We start from the raw sequence: 24,333 nt of genomic DNA, 5'->3' as shown, positions 1-24,333 counted from the left end.
GAAGTAGAATAAGAGTTACAATGTTCAAGATTCATTTATCTTACAGAATGCTCCAAAAAGCAAGAATTCATTAATCAAACAGAATGTTCAGTTATGGTAAATTCGCAAGATCAGGATTGAACCTAATGAACTACCGTCATACTTGAAATTATTTTAAATCATAAAAATTACATATAGAGTTTATTCTCTACATTTGAATATCCAAGACGTATACTGCTTCATCTTTATATTATAAATATTGAATTAGAATAAATAAATTTAATCATTTCTTGTAAAATTTATAGAATTTTACTGTTTATGCTTTATAAAACTCTAATCATGCTTTGTGGCAAATATTTTATTTTTGTATATGCAGAAATAGAAAAATACTTAGAATCCCAGTTTAGCCTCAATTTGGACAGAACTAAGCTCTTTTAAAACTCATTTACATTCCAATGTCTCCAATTTTACTGACTACCTTATTTATTCATCCATTTCATACAAAATTTGTGTAGGTTGTACAATTTATTAAGCTGCATTAGTAGCTAAACGTAGCACGTGAGCGGAGATATAAATACGGCTTTGTGTCATTTTGACCTTGAGATTAGCAATTACTAAAATGGCCCATATCTCTTGACTCATTGTAGCTATTCACGATTTAGCAAGTTGATTGAGTTAGTCAAATCAAGATCTAATCTTTGAAGCTACTTTCAGACCTGTAGCTGCTCAAATGAGCGATTTACACGTTTTGCTTAATATCTCAACATCTAGAAGAGAAACTTTTTTAAAACATAGTGCATTAGAAAGTAGAGGAGCAAAGGTATCTGAAAATGCAATTAAAGTTTTTAGAGAAAAAAAAGTGAAATGTCCGGGCGAAAATTAGAAAACCCTCAAATTTTTTTAGGGGGTAGATTTACAGACTTTTAAGCCATATTGAGAACTCTGAGTACCATCAAGAACCAATAGGCAAACATGTGTACATCACTAAAGCTCATAGTTGTATCAAATTACGTAAGTGCTGAAGCTTTGCTAGTACATGTTAATCATTTTTGCAACAATTATTTGCTGACAGCTGTAAACTCCCCCCATTTGAGGATTTTTTAGGGTACGTCATTTAGTTAAGTGCCTGCGTCACAGCTGGCAGTTGAATAACGTAACTTCAGTAGCTCTGGTGTGCTAAATTGTCACATGTATTAGTGTTTATTTTTGCTCTATTTCACAATCAGAAACCTCCTTCAATGATCTCCAAATCATCAGTAGCAACAAATTCTATCAAAATATAGTACAATGATATATCAACTCTAGTATTGAGTAGTTTTGCTTCTCAGTCGGTACTCAAATTTGGTGTTATCCAACTTTTAATATATTTGCACTTTTTTTGGTTGCAAATTATTTTTAAGATATATGGTAGCGTCTTTTGAAACATATCTGTATTTTCATGTTGTAAGGTTTAAGCTGTGAATATCTGAATACCGTCGGTATGGGTTAGTTCTGGCCTGTTTTTCAATCTTAATGACCATTTCAATCTTTTGGTGGCTAGTGTCTGGTTGCACTGGGGATATTCTGTGTCTAATTTTCTTACTTTCTTGTGCTATTTTAAGTCTTAACCATTGTATTTAACTTATATGACGATACGAAATGAGATAAATCAAAGTTGAATCAAAATCAACTATTCATCTTTAACAAGCAGCCTGTCCACTCACAGTCATGTATCTCAGTTACCAAAGTCAAAAAGGGTAGTCAGTCAATTATCCAAAACACCAAAAATCTCACTTGCTTCACTCCAATGTCTAATCTAAATCACAGTCCAGTCAGTTAGTTAAGTTTGTCTCCAAAGATTGGTTCTCGAGTTTAATAAAATTGTTGGTTTGTCCATTGGGTTGGAAAAGCGTCTCAGGTAGTCAACTCAGGTAATTCCCATACTTGAGTTGGTGAATTGTCTCACAAATATTTCTCAATTGATAATGAAACTAGAATTCTGAAGGTTAGTAAATAAATAAATAAATAGTTCTACAATTGTATGGATAAAAGTAGTATTTGTATGAATAAAAGTAGAAGTTAGTGATCAATTAGAGAAGAAGAAGTAGTAAAAATGTACTAAAAAATTTCTTGATTTGTATATAATTAAATAACAAAATCTTTGTTATGCTGCAAAATATTATTAAGACACAAAGTCGTGTAATTTGAACACAGATTATAACTATGGAGACCTGAAACTACCTAACTTAGGTTGAATTTGGACTAAACTAGCTTAGTACAAAGCTACTTTGTATTCCAATGTTATTCAAGTCACATATCATCTTGTTTGCTGATCTGATTCATGCATATATTCTGTAGATAATCCAATATTTGAGCTTCATAATTGACTGCTGTTGCACGTGAGCGGAGCTATAAACCCGGCTTTGTGTCATTTGACCTTGAGATTGGCAATTACTAAAATGGCTTATATCTCCTGACTCACAGTAGCTATTCACGATTTAGCATATTAATTGAGTTAGTGAAATCAAGACCTAACTCTTGGAGCTGCTTTCAAACCCATAGCTGCTCATTTGAGCGAGTTAGACGTTTTGCTTCATATCTCAGCAACCAAAACAGATTAGACAATTAGAGCTGGTTTGTTGGATAGCTAAAGAGTGAGGGTATTTAGAAATGCAATAAAAATTATCAAAGAAAAAAAAGTGAAATGTTCAGGCGCAAATTGGTAAATTCTCAATTTTTTCAAGGGGTAGTTTCACAGACTATTAAGCCAAATTACGATCTCTGAGTACCATCAAGAACGAATAGGAAACACATAAGTTTTATTCGCAAGTTTCTTTTGGCTTCATCTGAGCTGATGTTGAAGCTATGCAAAGACATATCTTTTTAGTCTTTGCAAAAACAAAGTTTTTGATAGCTGTGAACCACCCCTTTTGAGAATTTTTTTAGGGTACGTCATTTTGAGCGAGTGTCTAGCTCCCAAAATAGCTATAGCTTAAGCTCTGTCGTACCCGTAAGGTACACTGAAACAAATCACTTTTCAATAATGGCTTTCTCTATAATATATAATAAAATAAAATGACCTCCTAGAACTTTGTAGTTACAACAGCTATCAGTATAAATAAATTGTTGAATGCTGCATTTTGCGTTTAGTGTAGTTAGTGAATGGCCATATATGATAAGGAAGAATGTGTTTGAGATTGATAACGTATTTTGTAATTTACTTTTGGTATGCTTGTATTTGCAATTTTTTTGCGTGTAAAAGAAAAAAAATTATAAAATATTTTGGTAGCATCTTTTGAAACATATTTCGTAAACAGCATTTGCTTCTAATAATTTCAATACTCTGTTCAAGAAGTACTTGTCTTGATCAGTAAGTACTGAAGCATAATTTCAAAGCATCAAAATATTGTTTGGTTACTACTTCAGTACAAAGAAAGCAAGAACATCAGATACTTTAAAATTACTTGATCTACTCCGGGAGAATTTTGGGGTTCTTCCCGCATAGTTCTTATGTATATAAGAAATTACAATATCTAATTAGTGGATTATCTTGTACTCGATTTAATGAAATAAGTTCAGTCATTAATGAGGATGGTATTTGTGTTGTCTGGGCCGTTATAAACAGAAATAAATGTCCTCGTACTTCAATTATTAAGTTCCATAACATTTGGTAACTGAGTTCAAAAGACTGATTGTCTCGAAATTAGTTAAGTGATTTTTTGAATAGTTTTAAAATCCCAACCCCATTATTATAATGGTGTAATAGTTTGAGCTGGGAAGGTTTTAAATATTAAGCGCGAAGTTAAATTGCGAAATTTCAATACCTCCCTGAACATGAAGGACTAATGTACCAAAATTTACCGCTCGTGTAAAAGTGTGAGTTAAACGAGAAGCTTCATGTTACGTACTGACTACGCATGAAACAAGAGCTATCTCCAATGCTAAATAGTAAGTTTGAAATGAGCTTATATGCAGTACCTCGTGTTTAAGAATTTTTTCGAAAATTGCAGCCCAAACTATTAAATTTTGTCATTACTTCTTGATCTATATACCAATCTGATCTTTGATCAAAATCGAATGTAATTAATATGAGACATTAAGCACCAGCTCTAAGAGGGCAAAAGTTATAACGAGTAGTGTATTTACCAAAACTTCTCAGAAGCTCAAGTTTTCATCGAAATTTCAGCTGAAACCTAATTTTTTAACCATAACCCTTTCAACTTAAATAACTGGTCTTGTTTGAGACTATGATATTGTAAAATAGAGCTGTAATTGACTTGAAAATTGTACATTTAACCACTTTTGAGTTCGGTTGAGTTTTTGTTTACGAATATAGTAAATTTTATTTTCCTAACTAATTACCCTGGTGATGCCAAACGTCTCATTTTTATGAGTGTCGTATATTTAGATACTCTATATAAAAGCATTTTTGAACTTAGTCTTTACGTAGCACATCAGCTACATTTGTTGTGGTGAAAAGTTGAATTTTCTCAAATTTCTGCAGGGGTGCATCGACGATTTTGTGTTTTTTGACCCATTTTGACCAATTTTTGCAATTTTTCATGGCTGTAAATAGTAATATAAAAGAAGCTGTCTATACATTTCAAGACTATCCTAAAGGAATTTTGCATCCAAATTTTTGTTCTTGGCAGGATTTGTTGATCAAAAATTTGTACTTTGCTAACTATGGCGGTGTCTAATTAGCCCTTTTTTGACTGCATGGATTTTGATTCTGAACTCTTTTGATTCTCCAAATCATTAGCTTATCAGCTTCTAGATTGACCAAAATTTCTTAGTAATTTATTTAAAAAGTTCAATCTTTAGTCATTGTTGTTAAAATTCTTCATTGCTTGGAGCCTAGTTGATGCAATTATTTTTGTTCCCAATACTGTTAGTATAACAGTGAAAATTCTTCAGAGTAGATTCTCAAGACTAAGAGCTTATCCTAGTTTTTAAAACCCAATAGGTTGTACCATTAGTGTATGAGATTTTTTTGAATTTAAAAAGTTGCACAATGAGCCACTTACTTTCATGTATCGCTTTTAAAGAATTAGCTTGGGAGACTAATTATCAATTATTTGTGTCATCCAAAGAGGTGAAGTTTTACATATGCCATCTGTTCGAACTAAGTTGGCTGGTTTGTCCTCAGTACTTATTTGTCAGTATTTTAATTTGAGACGCAAAACTGTCCAGAATAGTAAATCGAGTGTCTTAGAACCAGCTAATAGTGGATTTCTTGTTATTTGAAAAACATCAAACCTATTGATACTGTTTAAGTTTTAGTCACGTCGAGTAAAATATGTTGGTGAAATCAAATAATTTATCATAGTAGATCTTGTTCTGGAAAGGAAAATTTTTTGTGAAGCAGCTTTCGAATTAAAAAATCATCAAATAAGTACAGGAAAGCTAATATGCGCTTCAAGCTTTCAAGCATTCATAAGAAAATATCCAGACAAAGTCCATCTCTTTTCCAGACAATTGGGTGAGTGAGTGAATATTATCGTCTGTATCTTTTTGAAATTCTAGCATTCTCAAGGGCTGACAGTAATGTTTTATCCAAAGCAAGTGAAATCAATTGCTAGAAGTTACCAAAGTTTGGAATTACAGTGAGGACGTTTTTGGAGTATTTTTTGCAACCACAAACGTATGGCTAATTGTTTCAGATCATGCTACCAGCTCATTTTCAAATTTACTAAAAATTTATCTATACATTATGTTAGTTCTAGATTATTACATAGTCTTTAGGACTAGAAGAATGAACAGTGCAGGTTCGAGTGAGATCGAGATCAAGATTTGCGGGATCTCAAGCCCAAATTAACTATTGTGGTAGGGATGGACTGAGATCGAGATCGAGATCAAGATCGAAATCAAGATCTGGATCGTAGAGATTCTGTTATGCTGGATCTATAGATTTTGTTATGCTTAAATCATGTTTTTGTTATGCTTAATTCATGTTTTTGTTATGCTTGTTTCAGGCTTTTGTTATGCGTGTTTCAAGTTTCTGTTATAGATCTAAACTTTTTTGATATGCTGAATCTACATTTTTTTGATATGCTAGCTTTCAAGATTTTGGTATGCTTGATTCAGATTTTTGATATGCTGATCGAAGTTTTTTGATATGGATCGGAAGAAACCTGGATCGGGATCTAGATACGAGTGGATCTTGAACAGATACGAAGATACGATGAACTAGTATTAACTACCCCAACATCAAAAATAGAGTAAGCTAGCCCAGAGATTTAGTTTTATACAACATTAGTCGCTAACAATAGGTAATCTTTGGACCAAAAATTTCTCACAAATCCTGTACGAAAATGTTGTTTCATTCACTAAGCATCAGTGATACCAAAGCTGTAAAACTTTAATCATCAAATCCAAAATGTTATTGACTACTCTTGTCTACACTGCCGTCATCTTTGACGCAGATCGATTTAATTAAGTTGAAACAGTCAAGAGTATTTTTTTTAAGTTGCAAAAAGGAAGTGCCTAAGTTACCAATATTTGTATGCAGAACCCTAAAGTACGTTATAAGTTTAGAATCATAACAAATAAAATTGCAAAAATGTGATTTTTGAACCAGCTCATAAATAAACATCAACAAAATCATTTCAAGATGAATCAGTTAGTCTATTGCAATTCAAATTGTGTATTATATATAGATTGAATAAAAATATACAGAATAAAAAAGTTGTGTTGTCATTGGAATCAATATAGAAATAAAAATATAAAGTTTAAAATATTTTGCTATACAATCAAACTAAAGACTTGGAAAACAAACACAATATACAAAGGTACGCAATACTTAAACAAACAAATTTAGCGCTGGATGCTTATACTTTAAGATAAGGTCCATGCTTCCTGTGCCATCAAAATTCTCAATAGGGGGTTTATCAGCCATAAAAATAATTAGAAAAGACTAATAAAAGTAGAAAAATATATATAAAGCCATAAAACTTAGTTATGTCTATTACATAAATTATTAGCTTGACTAGTAAGCCCTTAATGGCACAAGGCAGTTATAAAGTCACATATGCTGCTCTAAACCCCTGTTTTGAAAAAATTGACAATTTTGCCAAATAACGGCGAAGCACATCAGTTTTTTTCTTGACTCATTAGCCATCATTGACAAAATGCCCTTTTTACTGCTTCTCCAGCTACTTATACTTTCTCGCTTCTCTTCGATGTAGGTTGATTTTCCATTGATCTCTTGGTTGTTGAGATATTCACGGTTTTATCTAACTCCGTCAATTTTGCACCTACACTAACAAAAGCTGTACCAAAATGTAGGTCTCACTTTACTGACACAAAGAGACTACTTAAATCAAGCAATTCTTCACTCTTTCTTGAGTTATTGGCGTTTTTAATTTTGGCTTATATGCAGTCACATACAAATACAACTCAAAATGCAATATTTCAAAATCGATATTTTCACGAACATTTAAACTACTTCAACTTTTACAGAACCTAAACCATTGTAAAGTTAACAAAAAAGTAAATGTAATTATTATGACACTTTCTTCTCCAATTTGCACCAGTATGGAGTTGAAGCCAATTGAAAAAACGAAAACGAAGAGTGTAATTTTGCTTATATGCAGTATTTTGTGTGTAAAAAATTCTGGGTTCCCGACTCTGAGTTTTCTTCAAAAATATCTAATCCTTATATCATTTAGATCATTGATCAATTTTAAATGTGATTAGTTTGACACTTTTGGGTTCAACACTGAAAGTAAAAGACTTATTTAAGTAGTTTAGTTACCAATAACGTGACCTCGGTGGTATAAATTCGATTTTGTGTAATATTGACTTTGAAAGTGACCCAAACTAAAATGGCTTATATCTCATCAATCAGCATCGCTAGCAGCACACAGAATCGTTTTTTGATCTACTTGGACTAAGATCCAGCTGATCAAATTAGTTTGAAGGCGCTAGCTGCTCATTTGAGTGAGTTAGACATTTTCCTTAATATCTCAACAACCAGAGGAGTTTACGTAATGGGACCTAGCTCAATAGATGGATAAAGAGCAAGGGTGTCTGAAAATGCAATAAAAAAGTTTGAGGAAAAAAAAGTGAAATGTTCAGGCGCAAAATGATAAATTCTCAAATTTTTTAGGGGTAGTTTCACAGACTATTAGGCCATATTGAGAACTCTGAGTACCATCAAGGACCAATAGGCGACATGCTTGCAACAATCTGAGCACTCTTTTGGCTCTCATTTCCCAAATGGTGGAGCTTTACAAAGACATGTTTTGTAATTTTGCAACAGAAACCTTGTTGACAGCTGTAAACTCCCCTAATTGAGAATTTTTTCAGGGTACTTTGTAAAGATCAAGTATTTGTATTCGAAATACTTTTAGACAGCGTAGATTATGACAGGTGGAACTTGCTGAACACTCTGTATTCTAAAATAGTCCGAGTCTTTCAATCTTACTATTTGGTCAAGTACTAAAAGTATCCAGTATTTTTGCATATACCACTTTTTTTTATATTTTAGTTGCGTAGTTACTTTTTTCAAAAATATAAAGACTTCCTGGCCTTGTAATTGAGTTTGTTTCATATCATTTTCTAAGTTGTTTTTGATATGTTTGTATTTTTAATTTTTTGCAATTTGACAGACACAAAAATAATTATCGCTGATAGGTAGCGTATCTGAAACAGACACTTTTTCATAGTTATTTCGTTTGAACATGTGCTTAATTAAATCTATGGTAAAAGCTTCTCAATTCGAACCAATACTGTGTAGCCTAGAAAAAATAATACAACATGTCTGGACGGAGTTTAAAACGACTTACAAATTTGAATTTAACTGAAGTCTTTCTAATGAAAGATAGTATTTTCTTTAGGTGTACTTATAAATTTGTATAAAACCTATATATGATATAGCCTAAATTTCAACATCACATTGTAAAGACAAGCCCAAAGTATGAGCTTAAGTATTGATTAAATTTCAATAAAAGCTTGATTGTTTAACATATTACTGGTGAATAAATTAAGTGAACACAAGAAACCAATTGCGTTGACCATGGGCTTCATATCACCTCAAAAACATCTGGCTTTTCCCAAATCTGAATCATCTGAAACCATTATATTAGGGCATGTTAATAAAGCAGCTCTTTTTTTTCCAAGTTGAGTATTTGCACAACTGAAATATTACTAATACTTGGTCAGTTCGTTGTTCTAGAAAACTTGACTACAAAGTTATAATTTAGCTGTTTTGAACTTACGGCCAACCATGATAACTTCTTTTTAGTCATTTGATAAGATATCAATTTCTCTATTATCTATACCATCATTTAAGGTCTTAATTAATTCAGAATCAGATTGATGTATTCCCTTATATTCACAAGTTTTATGATCCAACATCAAAACACCTCGCAGTACAATCGCACCAGGTTTAATTAATAATCTCCCACCTAATTTTATAGGAACTGGTGTTTGCGTATTCTCATTTCTTAGAAATCTTAATGGTTCTAATTCATATGCGTAGATGAAATTGTTGTTTTTGTCTCTGAGTAATAATTTGTAAATTGATGCGTCTTTCAGTCTTGGTTCATTGAATTGATCGTCATTATCATCTCCTAAATTGACTTCTCTGATTATTCTGTTTGATTTGTTTAATCTATCCACTGATACATTATTTGGATCTGAGATTTCTTTCCATTCATCGATCTGATGTGATTTGGACTGACTTATATTTTCTACTCTAATAATATGTAGTAATGATGCTTGTTTTAAAGTCGAACTTTCTATATCTGCATAATTGGATGAGACTAGTGACATTAACTTGAAGGTAGATTTTGTTAGATTAAATTTAATTGTATTGCTACATATTGAAAAATTGTACTCGCGATATCTGGAGAAAAAACGCAATATTCATATTTACAATCTTTCTAGATCTTATAATAAATTATATGGTAAAAGACGTGTTAAATCAATGGAATGTCATTATTCGTGGAAGATGATGAAGATGTGACGGAGCAACAACAGCAATTGCTTGACCAACAAGATTTCGATGAAAGAAGTGAAAGATTAAATCCATTACAATCACATATTGAACCACCACAAACCTCACAACCAAAAGAAAAAGAAAACGAGCAAGAACAACCACAATATCCAGTTGTTTATGATACAGCAGAATCAGTTCCTGTATATCCGGAAAGAGAAGTTAATTGTACTTTAAATCTACGGTTTCAACAAGAAATTTTGGAGGATATGCTATCTAAAGATTCATTATTAATTCTAGGAAGAGGATTAGGTTGGGAGACTATAACTGCTAATTTATTATTTTCATTGAGTGCACCATTCATTCAATTGAGTAAAAGACAAAGTAGGAAAACTTTGATTTTCTTGTTGAATGCAAAAGATCATGAAATTGTTAGATTAGGTGAAGAAATTGATGATTTAAATTGGCTTAATGAAGATAATAATCAATGTAAATTTACACCACTTGCCGGTGATGCTACTTCATCAAAGAGAAAAACGATATATGAACAAGGAGGTATAATATCTATATCACCAAGAGTCCTAATAGTTGATTTACTCTCTGGGACAATAAATATTAACGAAATTACGGGTTTATTCGTGTTACATGCAGAACGTATAAGAGAAACTTCAAATGATGCATTTATAATTAACGTGTTTCGTGATAAGAATGAATGGGGGTTTATAAAGGCACTTTCTGATGAACCTGAATCTTTTAGAGGTTTTACTCCATTACAATCAAAATTAAAAATTTTAAGATTATCAAATGTTATACTATGGCCAAGATTTCACGTTACTGTTACACAATCCATACTATATCATAATAAAAAGGATTCCAAATTATTGGTTACTGAAATCAACACTAAGCTATCTTATAAAATGAATAAAATTCAAGCTGCTTTATTAGCTTGTATTGAAGCATGTCTTAGAGAATTAAAAAGACATAATCCAACATTAGCTACTGAATATTGGGATATTGAAAATATTCATGACCCAGATTTTGTTGTTATAATAAGAGCTTCATTAGATTCTCAATGGCATAGATTGACTTTTACAACAAAACAATTATTAAATGATATTGGTTTATTGGTTGATTTATTAACTGATTTAGTTACTTTAGATTCTGTTACATTTTATCAAATTGTCAAAAATATATTGGATCTAAATTTGAAACTGCAAGCCGTGGGGATGAATAGATCAATGAGTCCCTGGTTGAATCTTGATGAGTCTCATACTGTTATTGGATACGCTAAGGAAAGAGCTTTAGGTCAACATAATGGTGAATACTTGCTAGAGGAACTACCTAAATGGAGTCAGTTGGGACAATTAGTTGATGATATATATCATGAAAAATCTATTAGTGGGAATTATGATCAAGAAGGTGGTAGAATATTGATTATGTGCTCGAGTAGGAAAGTGGCGAACCAATTAAATAGGTTGCTAGCGTCAATGAAAGAGATAAAAAGAGGTGATTTTAAACATTTTTCATTTAGATCGTATATGATAAACAAGTTGAAAGATTATCTACAATTTAAGGAGGTGAGTAAATTAGTTAAAAAAATATCAACTGATTTGGATAAAGAAGAAGATGAGAATGAACAAAAAGCTGAAGAGACTGAAATTAATGTTTCCAAAACTTTTTCTAGAAATGGTCAACCAGTAAGTAAACGAAGAAGAACAAGAGGTGCAAGTGTAGCTGCTCGTGTTAACCAATTACATTCAATAGCTGATCCAAATGAAGAATCAACCACAAACGAAGATGATTTGATTAATCAAATGATAGCTGATGAAGAATTAACACAACAAGAAGAAGAAAACCCAGAAAAGGAAAACCTACCTGAAGATTTTGAAATTATTGAAGCATTTGATACAAATACTTTGAAATTTGAATGGATAAACCCTAATGATCAAATTATGATACAAGTATATAATGATAAACAAGGTTCATCATTTTTAGATGAACTTTCGCCTACTCATATAATAATGTATGAACCAAATTTATCATTCATAAGAAGAATAGAATTATATCAGTCAATAAATCATGAAAATCCCGCTAAAATATATTTTATGTATTATGGAAATTCAGTTGAAGAACAAAAACATTTGTTAAGGATCAAGAAGGAAAAAGAAGCATTTACAAAATTAATCAAAGAAAAAGCCAATCTAAGTAAACATTTCCAAACTTCAGATGATAACTATAAATTCCAGTTACAAAAAAATCAAGTTGTTAACACAAGAATAGCTGGTGGTGCAAATTTTAGAACAGAAACTGATGAAATGAGAGTTATAGTAGATGTAAGAGAATTTGGTTCATCCTTGCCAAACTTATTATATAGAATTGGAATTCAAGTTATACCTTGTATGATAACGATAGGTGATTATATAGTATCACCTAAAATATGTGTTGAAAGAAAATCAATACCTGATTTAATTCAAAGTTTCAAAAGTGGAAGATTATTCAACCAATGTGAACAAATGTTTAGACATTATGAATTACCAACATTATTAATAGAATTTGATGAGAACAAATCATTTTCATTAGAACCATTTTCTGAATCCAAATTTTTAAAAGCTAAATCAAATGCAACTGCTACAAATCAATCGATAGAACTGAAATTGAAACAAAGTGTACAATCTCAAATTTTTGCTTTGTTATATTCATTCCCGAAATTGAAAATCATATGGTCTTCGTCACCTTATGAGACTGCACAAATCTTCCTAGAGCTAAAATCAAATCAAGAAGAACCAGATGTAGGTACAGCTTTAGATAAAGGTGTAAACAAAGCATTAGTTACAGAAGATGGAGGTCCACCTGTTTTCAATGATGAACCAATAGATTTCATACAAAATATACCAGGTATCAACAACGTGAATTATTATTTGGTTATACAAAAAGTTAAAAGTATTGAAGAATTTGTTCAATTAACTCAAGACCAGCTTATTGAAATATTGGGACAAGAAAATGGTAGGAAAGTTTATAATTTTTTAAATAGATCTATATCTTAAATCTTAAATGATAAAGTTAGATTCATATCTTAAATTTTACAAGTTTAAAGCTAACGAATTTTGAGAAATTTCGTGTTGTATTTTCTTTTGTTTATTTTCCTTTTCTTCTTTTAGTCTATTAAATTTAGTCCATAATCTCACGAGTTTCAAATCTAATTGGTTTAATTTTTGACTAAATCTGTATAATTAATCAACTAATTTTTAATAATAAAATGCCCCACAAAATTGAAAATCTCATTGATGCCTTACACAAAATCTTAAGATCTGGAGATTTTCTTAATAAATAAAATTAGAGTGAGTGATTACTCTATTATTATTATTCTATTGTTCTATTAATATATTATTCCATATTGCATTAACAAATTATAAATTCTTATCTTCTAATTAATTTTAAATTCAAAAATAAATCAGCTTTATTTACAAACAACTAGCCACCACTTTCTAAAACAACTCATTGGATAAATTAATCTATCAATACACATTCACACACTCATCAAATTCTACATCAAAAGATTATGTCATCAGCTTATGCAACATTATTAGTTGGTCCAAGCTATGTTCCAGGTGTATTAACATTGGGTAAAAAATTAAAGAATCTAAAAACAAAACATAAACTTATAATATTATTAGATACTTCATCAATTGAACCAGAATTCAAACAATTGATAGAAGAAATATATGATGAAATTATTCCAATAAATGATCAAATTATAAAATCTCCATTAGCTAAATTAAAACAAGAATTAAATAGACAAGAACTTTCAGTTACTTTTAGTAAATTATTATTATGGAATTTAATTGACTATGATGATATAGTATACCTTGATTCTGATATTTTACCACTAAAGAATTTTGATGAAATTTTTGAAAATTTCGAAATTAGTGCTGATGAAATTGCTGCTTCTCCAGATTCCGGATGGCCAGATATCTTTAATTCAGGATTATTTAAATTGAAACCAAACAAACAAACATTTGATAAATTAATAGAATTTGCATCAAAGGGTTCCGATTCAACTTTCGATGGAGCTGATCAAGGATTATTAAATGAATTTTTCACCGAATGGAAAAAAATACCATATTTATATAATGTTACACCAAATTATAGGAATGATTATCAATATTTACCAGCATTCAAAAAATATTTTCATAATATTAAAAATTTACATTATATTGGTCATCAAAAGCCATGGCATTATGAAAACATTTTAAGTAGTGATTTATCTAATTTTCATCAATTTTGGTGGGATGATTTTAATAAATTCTTTGGTGATGATCAATCACTAAAATTTAAGATCTTGAATTTACCTCGTGGTGAAGCTTCGAATTTAAAATTCGAAAAAATTCAAAATTTAGATAAGAAATTAGAAGGTGAAGATATTTTGAAAGATGATTTAAAAGAATTGAAATTAGGACAAGAAGAAGAAAGTGTGGATGATGATATTGCAAATGAAGAAATTGAACAAAAAGTATTTCCTTGGGAATATCGTGAAAGAAAACCTCCTTCAAGAGTTTTTGAAGATTAGGATTTTAGATTTTCACTATTTTTTTGGTTTCTTTTGATTTTAGACTTTTGATTGCTGAACATTTGCAAAAACTTTTGCTTGTTTCTTTGCTTTTTTAGATTTTTATATATTGTACTTTGTTTCTTTATTAATAATAAATAATTTGATTCGTTAGACTGCCAATATCTCGACTCTTACGAACACAGAAATTTGATGCAGTTCTCTCAGCTTTTTGTTCCTATTTGAAAAATTGAAATTTCAAGGACAAATTCAACATGGTGGCACACACACACCAATTAATTAACTAAATCTTTATAACTCAAACCAATAAATGACCAAAATCAAAAGTTGCAAAAAAGGAACAAAAACAAAATTAACAAAATAATGCCATATCCTGGAATCGAACCAAGGTCTAGTCGGCCACAACGACTTGTACTAACCACTATACGAATATGGCAAATTATTGCTTTGTAAACTTAGCTGGTTTAATATATTCTAAGCCTAAATGCTCAATTTAGCCAGACTTTAGTAATGTTATTTTGGTTTGAGTGCTCCTTAATTCGCCCTAAATTTTGGCTGGCTGTGCGAGAAGTTGACATTTCCGTTGTTTTTTGTTCTTATTCATTCCTATTTTTGCAACATTATTTACGGTCTTGTTGAAACCTCCTCCTCTATATCTTTGAGTTTCAAGAAGACCATTTCACGATTAGAATTGCATATTTTGTGCAGTTCAAGTGTATTAATTTTTGCACTTTTTTGGTACCAAATTTATTAATAAAGCAGGGTGTGTGACTCAAATTCAACTACATGAGAATAAACATAAAAGTGAGCAAAAATAGATTATGTTCGTAACGCTAAAAAAGTTGATATCTCAGGAAATAAACAAAGTACCTCAAGCAATTACAAAGAGCAGCAAGAAGATTGAAAAAAGCATGTGAAAATTTTTTCGTTGTTTGATTGTTGTTTCATTAGACGATCATTTTTAAAAATAGGACCGACTTAGTAACCATTTCGTGGCGATTTTTTTTTAGTTTGTGCTTTATTTCTTAATTAAATAAAAATGTATTATCTTGGATCATCGCCTTAATTTGCTGAAATTTTGCCCTGTTGAAATATTTAGTATGAGTGTTTCAGAATTAAAATCTATTGTTCTTAAGTTTTTTAATTGATCTAATTTTTGACCTGCATGTAGAGCTTAATAATTTTTTTGACTTCCATCTTCCTTTCCGAAACATTTTCACTTCAAGTTATTAATGCAAGAATTTTATCCGGTTTTTGCCAATCTTTTATCTTGTCATTTCAAAATCTCAGTTTTGAGCTATATAGGTCTAGGACACAATATAAAGATCACATCTAGTTCTTCGATCGAAAATTCTAGCTCATGCATAATTCTTACACTAAAATTTCATTTACGAACTTTTCTTGAAAGGGTTTTACCAAAAGTCTAAAACAATCTAAAATTAACTTTAGTCTAAAATAGATGAGCGGCACTGAATACCTAAAGTTTGTTTCAGATTTCTTACACAATTTGTGTGTCTTGTGAAAATAATAAATTACACCTTTATTGGAACTTAATAGTATACAACTAAAAATATTGAGTTATAATATAATTTTGTAACACAGTAAAGTTGAAATCAAAACAAAGCAAAGAAAAAAATAGTTAATTAATATTTTTGTACTCATGCTTAATATAATAATTTATTATAAATGCAAGTATTGTACCATCATGAGAGTCAATCAAAGTATAAACAACTATGAAGTACATAAACCGATTCAAAGTTGAATCAATTAAGAGCGGAGTTGTTGTAGTTCTGGAAATATGACTAAATTTAGTTTATGCACCAGTATGGTTTTTAAAGTTAGTATATTTTTTTTACAATTCCCCTAGCAATATATATGTTACCTTAATCAATTATTCAGCATCTTTAATCTTAAACCAACAACAATCAAGAGCTCGTGTAAACTTAACTCATTTTTGATTTTAAATTTCATATGTATATTGTGTTGTTTTTAGAGTTATTACATTAAAATTTTGTGCCAATTTATACATTTTGCAATGTAGTGCATCACTATTATAATAATAACTACTTTATTTCCTATTTTGTGGCAAAGCTTTTTCTGATGATTTTATTACCGATTTCCCTAGTTTTTATTTCTTAAATTAAGTGAAATTATTATTGTACGATCTCAATAATAATATATCAATCTCTGTTCTTCCCTAGATAATAATTAATTTATTTACAAATTAACTTTATTGAAACATATTTTAATTGTAAATCACATAAACAACAGTTATAAAATATAAAATTATTAGTTCGTTAGATCTAATAATAAATTCGTCGGTTGCAAAATGAGATTGTAGTTAAGGGGTAACACTTCAAAATCTAAATAAATTAATTTGCATATTTCCGGTACTGAAATAAACTTTTTATGTTTGATTTACAAACTTCCGATGTAAAAGACCTTACTCCAAATGTAAAAAACGATATGATATTTTCTTTAATATTCTCTCACCAATAAAGTATTAGCTTTACTTAAACTAATTACCTATACTTTATTTTTTTTTCTTATTTTTTTTTTTCAATTCTTTTGATTTAAATTCCTATACTATTTTTTGTGTTTTATAATAATTTATTATTTAATGTGTTTCAGCTTATTTTTTTATTTTTATTAAATAATAAATCATTTTCTTTTAAATGAAAAAATCGTTAGCAAATATAGTCGATCTTATCAATCATTCTCCACTAATTTAATTTGGTTATAGATCATTAAACTTTAAATTTAATTTTAATTAACTACATGAAACAAAGTAAGTAATTTATTCTGAGGCAAATTTCATCTTATTGTACTGTATAAAATATTCGATAACTTTTTTATTCATATTTATATATATATATATTGAATAATCCTTTAGTTTTAATATTCATTATATAATATTTTATTTTTTTCTATAAGTCTTTCTTATTCAAATTAAAATAATAATACAACACCATTTTTAATTGAAAGCACAACAAACATATACTTTTACAAACAAAAATTACGAGTTCAACTTTGAGAGTTTCAAGTTTTGGTGATTAATTTACAACACAATATAATTTACTACAACCTCACAAACTCAAGTTCACTGAGCTCACATCTACTCAATTGCAACAATCTCATTATATACTTGAAAAAGAAAGAATTACTGGAGCATTTCCACCAAAGTTATAAATGAAACAATTTTTTTTTTTTTAAAACAAATTACTAAATTATTATAAAAAATTCAAAAAGAAAAAAATTATAAAATACATCAACAAACATAATTATACATATCATAGCATTATTATTTATATTTCATATTTTTTTACTATATTCATTTCTGTTTACCTACAAATTATTATTTCAATTCTTTACTTTCATTTCCATTTATTTCAATTGTCCAATTTTTTATTTAATCCATTTTTCCAAATATTTAATTATACATTTGCATATATCATTTTTGAAACTTCAAAACAAACATACATTTACAACATTTATTTTACTTTCTCCATTTTCCATTATTATAGATTATTTTATTTTATAGACTATGCAACCACCCATTAATTCAAATTCTCAACAACATAATCAGAATCAACAGCATCAACAACAAAATCAATCTGCACCACCTTCAAATTATTTAGTTCAACATAATTCACTTTCTCAAACAATGCCTCACCAACAATTAGTCTATTCAATTCCTCCTCCAAGCTCTCAGCCGATAGCTTTAAATCCTTATTATCAACAATATCAACAACAAATGCAAGCTCAACAACAAGCTCAAGCACAACAACAAATGCAAAGTCACCAGCAACAGCAACAACAACAACAACATTATTATGACCCAAATGCATATATGATGCAAAACATTGCACCAAATTATCAACAACAACAATCTATGCTACAACAACAAGTGAGACAGCCAATTCCTCAACAACAATCATACTATAATAATAATAATAATACAACTACCCCCAACAATGTTTTAAAAAATAAATTAAAAGATGAAACAAATAATAATAACGTAAGGTCAAATAATTCAATTATAACATCCCCATCTACAGAGGAAATAACAATAAATCAAGTTATACATGCAAATTTTCCTGAAAGATTACAAAAAGTATTACCTGCTCCGCCATTGTCAAAAGCTCCAATAAGACCGGATATAACTATAAGTAATACTGCAAAAAGAGCTAAAAGAAAATCTAAATTTAGCCAAGAACAAGACGATTTAATTGTAAATCTAAAAAGAAAAGGTAAGAATTGGGTAGAAATTGCTGAAATTACAGGGGTTGGATCATATTTAGCTGCTCGTAATAGATATCAAGTTATTGTTGGACAACAAGGTAATAATAATTCAAGTGCATGGGATAACAAAGACAAGATTTTTTTAAAAAATTTATTAGATGCAGCAGAATTTGAAAAATGGAAATATATTACAATAGAATTAAATAAATCAACTTCAAAAAATTTCAACGATTATGAAGTAAGAGAAATTATTAGAGATCTATTTTGGTCTAACCCGGCAAGTTTCGGTGTTAGTGAAGAGCTGATAAAGGAAACTGAAAAAGAACGTAAACAAACTGAAAAAATTTTAGAACAACGTGAACAACAAAGAAGAAAAAAATCAGGTGGATCTGCTGCTAGTGCTAGAAATGATGATGATGATGATGACGAAGAAAGTAGTGATGATGAAGGTTCAACTAATAATAATAATAATGCTAAAAAAAGCACGGCTAACGGAACAGATAATGGGGAATATAATAGTGATAGCTTGAGTTACTACTAGATTTGTTTATTTAATTTAAGTCTGTTTTGAAAACCGATATACGTAATACATAATACATTAATTTTAAAGTTTACGCTCGTAATTGTTGCAAAATTGTCGGTGTTATACAATCTCTTAATTCTTATTGATCTCGATGTTTTTACTCAAGTTTTTTTATCTTTAGCTCAATTCGCAGTGGATAATAAATCTGAAACACGTAACATAATAATGTTAGAGCACCTTAAATTTAATGAACCAATATACGCATTAATTAATATATTAAGTTGACACAGTATTTAAAACCGTCTGACTCAACTTTTCAATTTAATCCAAAGCTTTTAATTTTTTATAAACAACATCAAGCTTATCCTGAGGACTTTGTACTTTATCAATCCTTGTACCCAATCTAATATCACTTTGAATTCTAACAACTCCATTATCATGTAGCAACACGTGGAATTGCTTTATCAAATCTAAAACATCATCAATTGGTCCTTCAATTACTGTCCCACTTGATTGTAATGTAGTTTTAACTTTTGTTTGTTTTTTAGCGAGGTTACTTATTAGTGCTATTTCATTTGATACACTTGGGGTATTCATTCCAATTGGAATTAAACATATATCTGCTAAGCAATATAATTCTTTCTTCTCTGACATTATAGCGGTGGTTGGATCGGGCAAATCTGGAGATCGATCTGAAGTTTATGGTTTGTTAGATTCATAAAACGTTAAGTCCTCAGATTAGATTTGATAATTAAATTTTGTTCAAATGCGCACGACTTGTGGTTTGGTAGCATCCTTATCTTTTTGGATCGGATAAATACTCGTAAAAATTCAATCAAAATCTTGAAATTTTTCAATTGCTTTAGCCCCACAATTCAACAATTAAGAAGTTCAAGTTTTTAAAGTAGTATCACAACCTGGACTACGATTTTTTCATCAATCGACTTTCACTCTTCATTTTGGTGAATTTTTGACAATTCTATAGAACTAAATTCAATTTCAAACTATATTTTTTACACTATAAATTAATCGACCAAATGGCTTCAAAATCGACTTCTTTACAAAAATATGTCAAATTGGAAAAAAATCAAAAACTAATAGAGTTCGCTAAGGAGAATCTAAATCATATTCCTAGCGACGATAATAATTGGGAAAGAATGATTTCTGGGATGTTATATAACCCAGAAGCTGAAAATTTGGCTATAACAAGAATGAAAACTAGAGATTTTCAATTAGATTATGGTAATTTTAGATTTAGAGATTATAAAACTACAGATGAATATTCAACTGCCAAAAGAGAATATTTGGAAACATTTATTGGACACGTTGGAGAGGGTACATTCATGGAATATCCTGTATATTTTGATTATGGATTTAACACATACTTGGGTAAGAATTTCTACAGTAACTTTAATTTAACCATTTTAGATTGTTCAATCGTTAAAATCGGTGATAACGTATTATGTGGACCAAATGTATCAATTTTAACTCCATTACATCCAATAGAACCTTATTTAAGACTAACACCAAGAAAGGAAGTTTTGGAAAGTGCCAAACCGATTACTATAGGGAATAATTGTTGGTTATGTTCTAATTGTTCAATTATGGCTAATGTTGGTAACAATTGTGTTATTGGTGCAAATTCAATTGTATCTAAAGACATACCAGATAATTCGTTGTTCTTGGGTAATAAAATAATCAAAATTTTGGAAGAAACTGACACTAATGAGAATATTGAAGCTTTATTAAAAGAGTATGGATTTTATGATTCAAGAAAATAGACCATTGGTATTATAGATGATATATAGACAAATTTAATAGACATAAAGCATTAACTTTTTTAGTAAGTTTCAAAATTGAAATTTAAGCTGCAAAAAATGTACATAATTGGTAGCAACGTTCTGTTTGCTTTCAATCAAAATAACACGACTAACTTTTACTAAGTAGATTAATAATTTATGTAAGTAATTTAATAGATTGAATTATTTCAATTACTAATTACTAATTTATCTTACAATTAATACAACTAATAGAAAAGTAATGTCTGATAATATGCAAATTGATTCACCATCTCCTCAAGAGATTGATGAAGGATTGTATTCACGTCAATTATATGTCTTGGGTAAAGAAGCAATGTTAAAAATGCAAAATGCAAATGTATTAATAATTGGTTTAAAAGGTTTAGGAGTTGAAATTGCTAAAAATATTGCATTAGCAGGAGTTAAATCATTAAGTTTATATGATCCATCTCCAATTGAAATTCAAGATTTATCAACACAATTTTTCCTTAGTGAAAACAAAATTGGACAACCAAGAGATGAAATAAGTGCAGAAAAATTAAGAGAATTAAACTCATATGTTCCTATTAATATTGTTAAAAATATCGATGAATCTACTTTACTAAAATTTAAATGTATTGTATCAACTAATATCACTTTGGAAGAACAAGTTAAAATCAATCAAATAACTCATGCAAATGATATTGGATATATAAATGCAGATATAAGAGGTTTATTTGGACAAATATTTGTTGATTTTGGTGCAAATTTTACCATAGTTGATCAAACTGGAGAAGAGCCATTAACAGGAATTGTATCAGATATAGAAAAAAATGGTACAGTTACAATGTTAGATGAAAGTAGACATGGATTAGAAGATGGAGATTATGTTAAATTTAGTGAAGTGCAAGGAATGCCAAAATTAAACGATGGAAGTATACATAAAGTAGAAGTATTAGGACCATTTGCCTTTAAAATAAAAATAGATGAAAGTTACGGAACTTATGAAAAAGGTGGATTGTATACACAAGTTAAAGTACCAAAAGAAATTAAATTTGATTCATTATTAGATCAATTACAAAACCCAGAATATTTGATTTCAGATTTTGCAAAATTTGATAAACCACAACAATTACATATTGGTTTCCAAGCATTACACGCTTTCCAAACTAAAAATAGTAATAAATTACCAAGACCATATAATGTAGAAGATGCAAACGAAGCTTATAGATATGCTCAAGAATTAGCCACCCAAAATAAATTTGAAGAAGAACTTAATGAAAAATATTTGAAAGAATTATTCTATCAAGCTCAAGGTGATATTCCAGGTATTGTTGCATTTTATGGTGGTTTAATTGCTCAAGAAGTTTTGAAATGTTGTTCATCTAAATTTACTCCAATAAAACAATGGTTGTATTTTGATTCAATAGAGTCATTACCAAGCGGTAAAGATTATCCTAGAAATGAAGAAACTTGTAAACCACTTGGTTCAAGATATGATGGTCAAATTGCAGTATTTGGTAAAGAATTTCAAGAAGCTATATCTAACTTAAAAATATTCTTAGTTGGTGCAGGTGCAATTGGTTGTGAAATGTTGAAAAATTGGGCAATGATGGGATTAGGTTCAGGACCAAATGGTAAAATTTATATTACTGATAATGATTCAATTGAGAAATCAAATTTAAATCGTCAATTTTTGTTCAGGCCAAAAGACGTTGGTAAAAATAAATCTGATTGTGCCGCGGAAGCTGTTGTTGTAATGAACCCTGCATTAAAAGGTAAAATTGATTCAAGATTAGATAAAGTTGGCCCTGATACTCAAAATATTTTTGATGATAAATTCTGGAATAACTTGGACCTTGTTACCAATGCATTAGATAATGTTGAAGCTAGAGAATATGTTGATGGACGTTGTGTATTTTTCAAAAAACCATTATTAGAATCTGGTACTTTGGGTACTAAAGGTAATACTCAAGTTGTTGTACCACACTTAACTGAATCATATTCTTCATCTCATGATCCACCTGAAAAGGCAATTCCATTATGTACTTTAAGATCTTTCCCAAGTAAAATAGATCATACCATAGCTTGGGCAAAGTCATTATTCCAAGGATATTTTGTTGAATCACCAGAAAGTGTAAATTTATATTTGAGTCAACCGAATTACGTTGAACTGTCATTAAAACAAAATCCAGATAAAGTTGGAACTTTAGAAAATATTTCAAAATCATTAAATCAAAGACCATATACTTTTGAAGATTGTATTAAATGGGCAAGATTGGAATTTGAAACTAAATTTAATCATGATATTAAACAATTGTTATATAATTTCCCACCGGATGCTAAAAACTCAAATGGTGAACCATTCTGGTCAGGTCCAAAACGAGCACCAAAACCTTTGGAATTTGATATAAATAATCAAAATCATTTAGATTTTATTATTGGTGGTGCTAATTTATTAGCTTATATTTATGGATTAAAAGAACAAAATAACTTAGATGATTACAAGAAAGTCTTATCTAGTATTGAAATACCAGACTTTAAACCAAAATCAGGTGTGAATATTGCTGCTACTGATGCAGAAGCTGAGGAACAAGCTAACAAATTATCGGGATCAATTGATGATGAAGCAATTAGAAAAATTGCAGCTACTTTACCTGAACCAAGTACATTAGCTGGTTATAGACTAAATCCTATTGAGTTTGAAAAAGATGATGACACAAATCATCATATTGAATTCATTACCGCTGCTTCAAATTGTAGAGCTTTGAATTATGGTATTGAAACTGCTGATGCTCATAAGACTAAATTTATTGCTGGTAAAATTATTCCAGCTATTGCAACTACTACTGCATTAGTTACTGGATTAGTTTGTCTTGAATTATATAAAGTTGTTGATAAAAAAGATGATATTGAACAGTACAAAAATGGATTTATTAATTTAGCATTACCATTTATTGGATTTTCAGAACCAATAAAATCAAATAAAGCCAAATATGGTTCAAAAGAATTTGATGAAGTTTGGGATCAAATAATTATAGATAAAGATATAACATTACAAGAACTTATTGATAAATTTGCAAACGAAGATAAATTAGAAATTTCCATTTTGTCTTATGATGTTGTTGTATTATACGCTACTTTTTTCCCACAAAAGAAGAAACAAGAAAGATTAAATATAAAAATTTCTGAAGTTATTAAATTAGTTACCAAGAAAGAAATACCATCTCATGTACAATTTTTGGTTTTACAAGCTTGTTGTGAAGATGAAGATGGTGAAGATGTAGATATTCCTCCAATTAGTATTAAATATAAATAATCTATA

The 24,333-nt window shown here is 29.6% G+C and overlaps 7 protein-coding genes across 7 annotated transcripts; 5 read left to right on the top strand and 2 right to left on the bottom strand. All coding sequences in view use genetic code 12, as the record gives it.

Moving 5' to 3' along the window:
- Positions 1-9,201: 9,201 nt before the first annotated feature.
- Positions 9,202-9,735, bottom strand: NCE4 (Nce4p; the record flags this gene model as incomplete). Its single annotated transcript, XM_051763902.1, has 1 exon — positions 9,202-9,735. One exon carries the CDS (start codon positions 9,733-9,735, stop codon positions 9,202-9,204), a length of 534 nt encoding a protein of 177 aa, XP_051619386.1.
- Positions 9,736-9,894: 159 nt separating this feature from the next.
- RAD1 (ssDNA endodeoxyribonuclease) lies at positions 9,895-12,942 on the top strand (the record flags this gene model as incomplete). Its single annotated transcript, XM_051763901.1, has 1 exon — positions 9,895-12,942. One exon carries the CDS (start codon positions 9,895-9,897, stop codon positions 12,940-12,942), a length of 3,048 nt encoding a protein of 1,015 aa, XP_051619385.1.
- Positions 12,943-13,457: 515 nt separating this feature from the next.
- On the top strand, positions 13,458-14,465 carry GLG2 (Glg2p; the record flags this gene model as incomplete). The annotated part of the gene is made up of 1 exon (XM_051763900.1): positions 13,458-14,465. One exon carries the CDS (start codon positions 13,458-13,460, stop codon positions 14,463-14,465), a length of 1,008 nt encoding a protein of 335 aa, XP_051619384.1.
- A 3,544-nt stretch (positions 14,466-18,009) lies between these two features.
- On the top strand, positions 18,010-19,248 carry AAF1 (C2H2-type transcription factor AAF1; the record flags this gene model as incomplete). Its single annotated transcript, XM_051763899.1, has 1 exon — positions 18,010-19,248. The coding sequence occupies one exon, from the start codon at positions 18,010-18,012 to the stop codon at positions 19,246-19,248; it is 1,239 nt and encodes a 412-aa protein (XP_051619383.1).
- A 303-nt stretch (positions 19,249-19,551) lies between these two features.
- Positions 19,552-19,884, bottom strand: ECM15 (Ecm15p; the record flags this gene model as incomplete). Its single annotated transcript, XM_051763898.1, has 1 exon — positions 19,552-19,884. One exon carries the CDS (start codon positions 19,882-19,884, stop codon positions 19,552-19,554), a length of 333 nt encoding a protein of 110 aa, XP_051619382.1.
- A 383-nt stretch (positions 19,885-20,267) lies between these two features.
- KGF54_003321 (acetyltransferase) lies at positions 20,268-21,011 on the top strand (the record flags this gene model as incomplete). The annotated part of the gene is made up of 1 exon (XM_051763897.1): positions 20,268-21,011. The coding sequence occupies one exon, from the start codon at positions 20,268-20,270 to the stop codon at positions 21,009-21,011; it is 744 nt and encodes a 247-aa protein (XP_051619381.1).
- A 259-nt stretch (positions 21,012-21,270) lies between these two features.
- UBA1 (E1 ubiquitin-activating protein) lies at positions 21,271-24,327 on the top strand (the record flags this gene model as incomplete). The annotated part of the gene is made up of 1 exon (XM_051763896.1): positions 21,271-24,327. The coding sequence occupies one exon, from the start codon at positions 21,271-21,273 to the stop codon at positions 24,325-24,327; it is 3,057 nt and encodes a 1,018-aa protein (XP_051619380.1).
- Positions 24,328-24,333: the final 6 nt, after the last annotated feature.

Source organism: Candida jiufengensis (genome assembly GCF_024610255.1).
Source record: "Candida jiufengensis strain CBS 10846 chromosome Unknown scaffold2, whole genome shotgun sequence".
Classification (NCBI taxonomy): Eukaryota; Fungi; Ascomycota; class Pichiomycetes; order Serinales; family Debaryomycetaceae; genus Lodderomyces; species Lodderomyces jiufengensis.
Note: the sequence above shows the minus strand (reverse complement) of the source record. Positions and strands in the feature narration are given on the sequence as shown.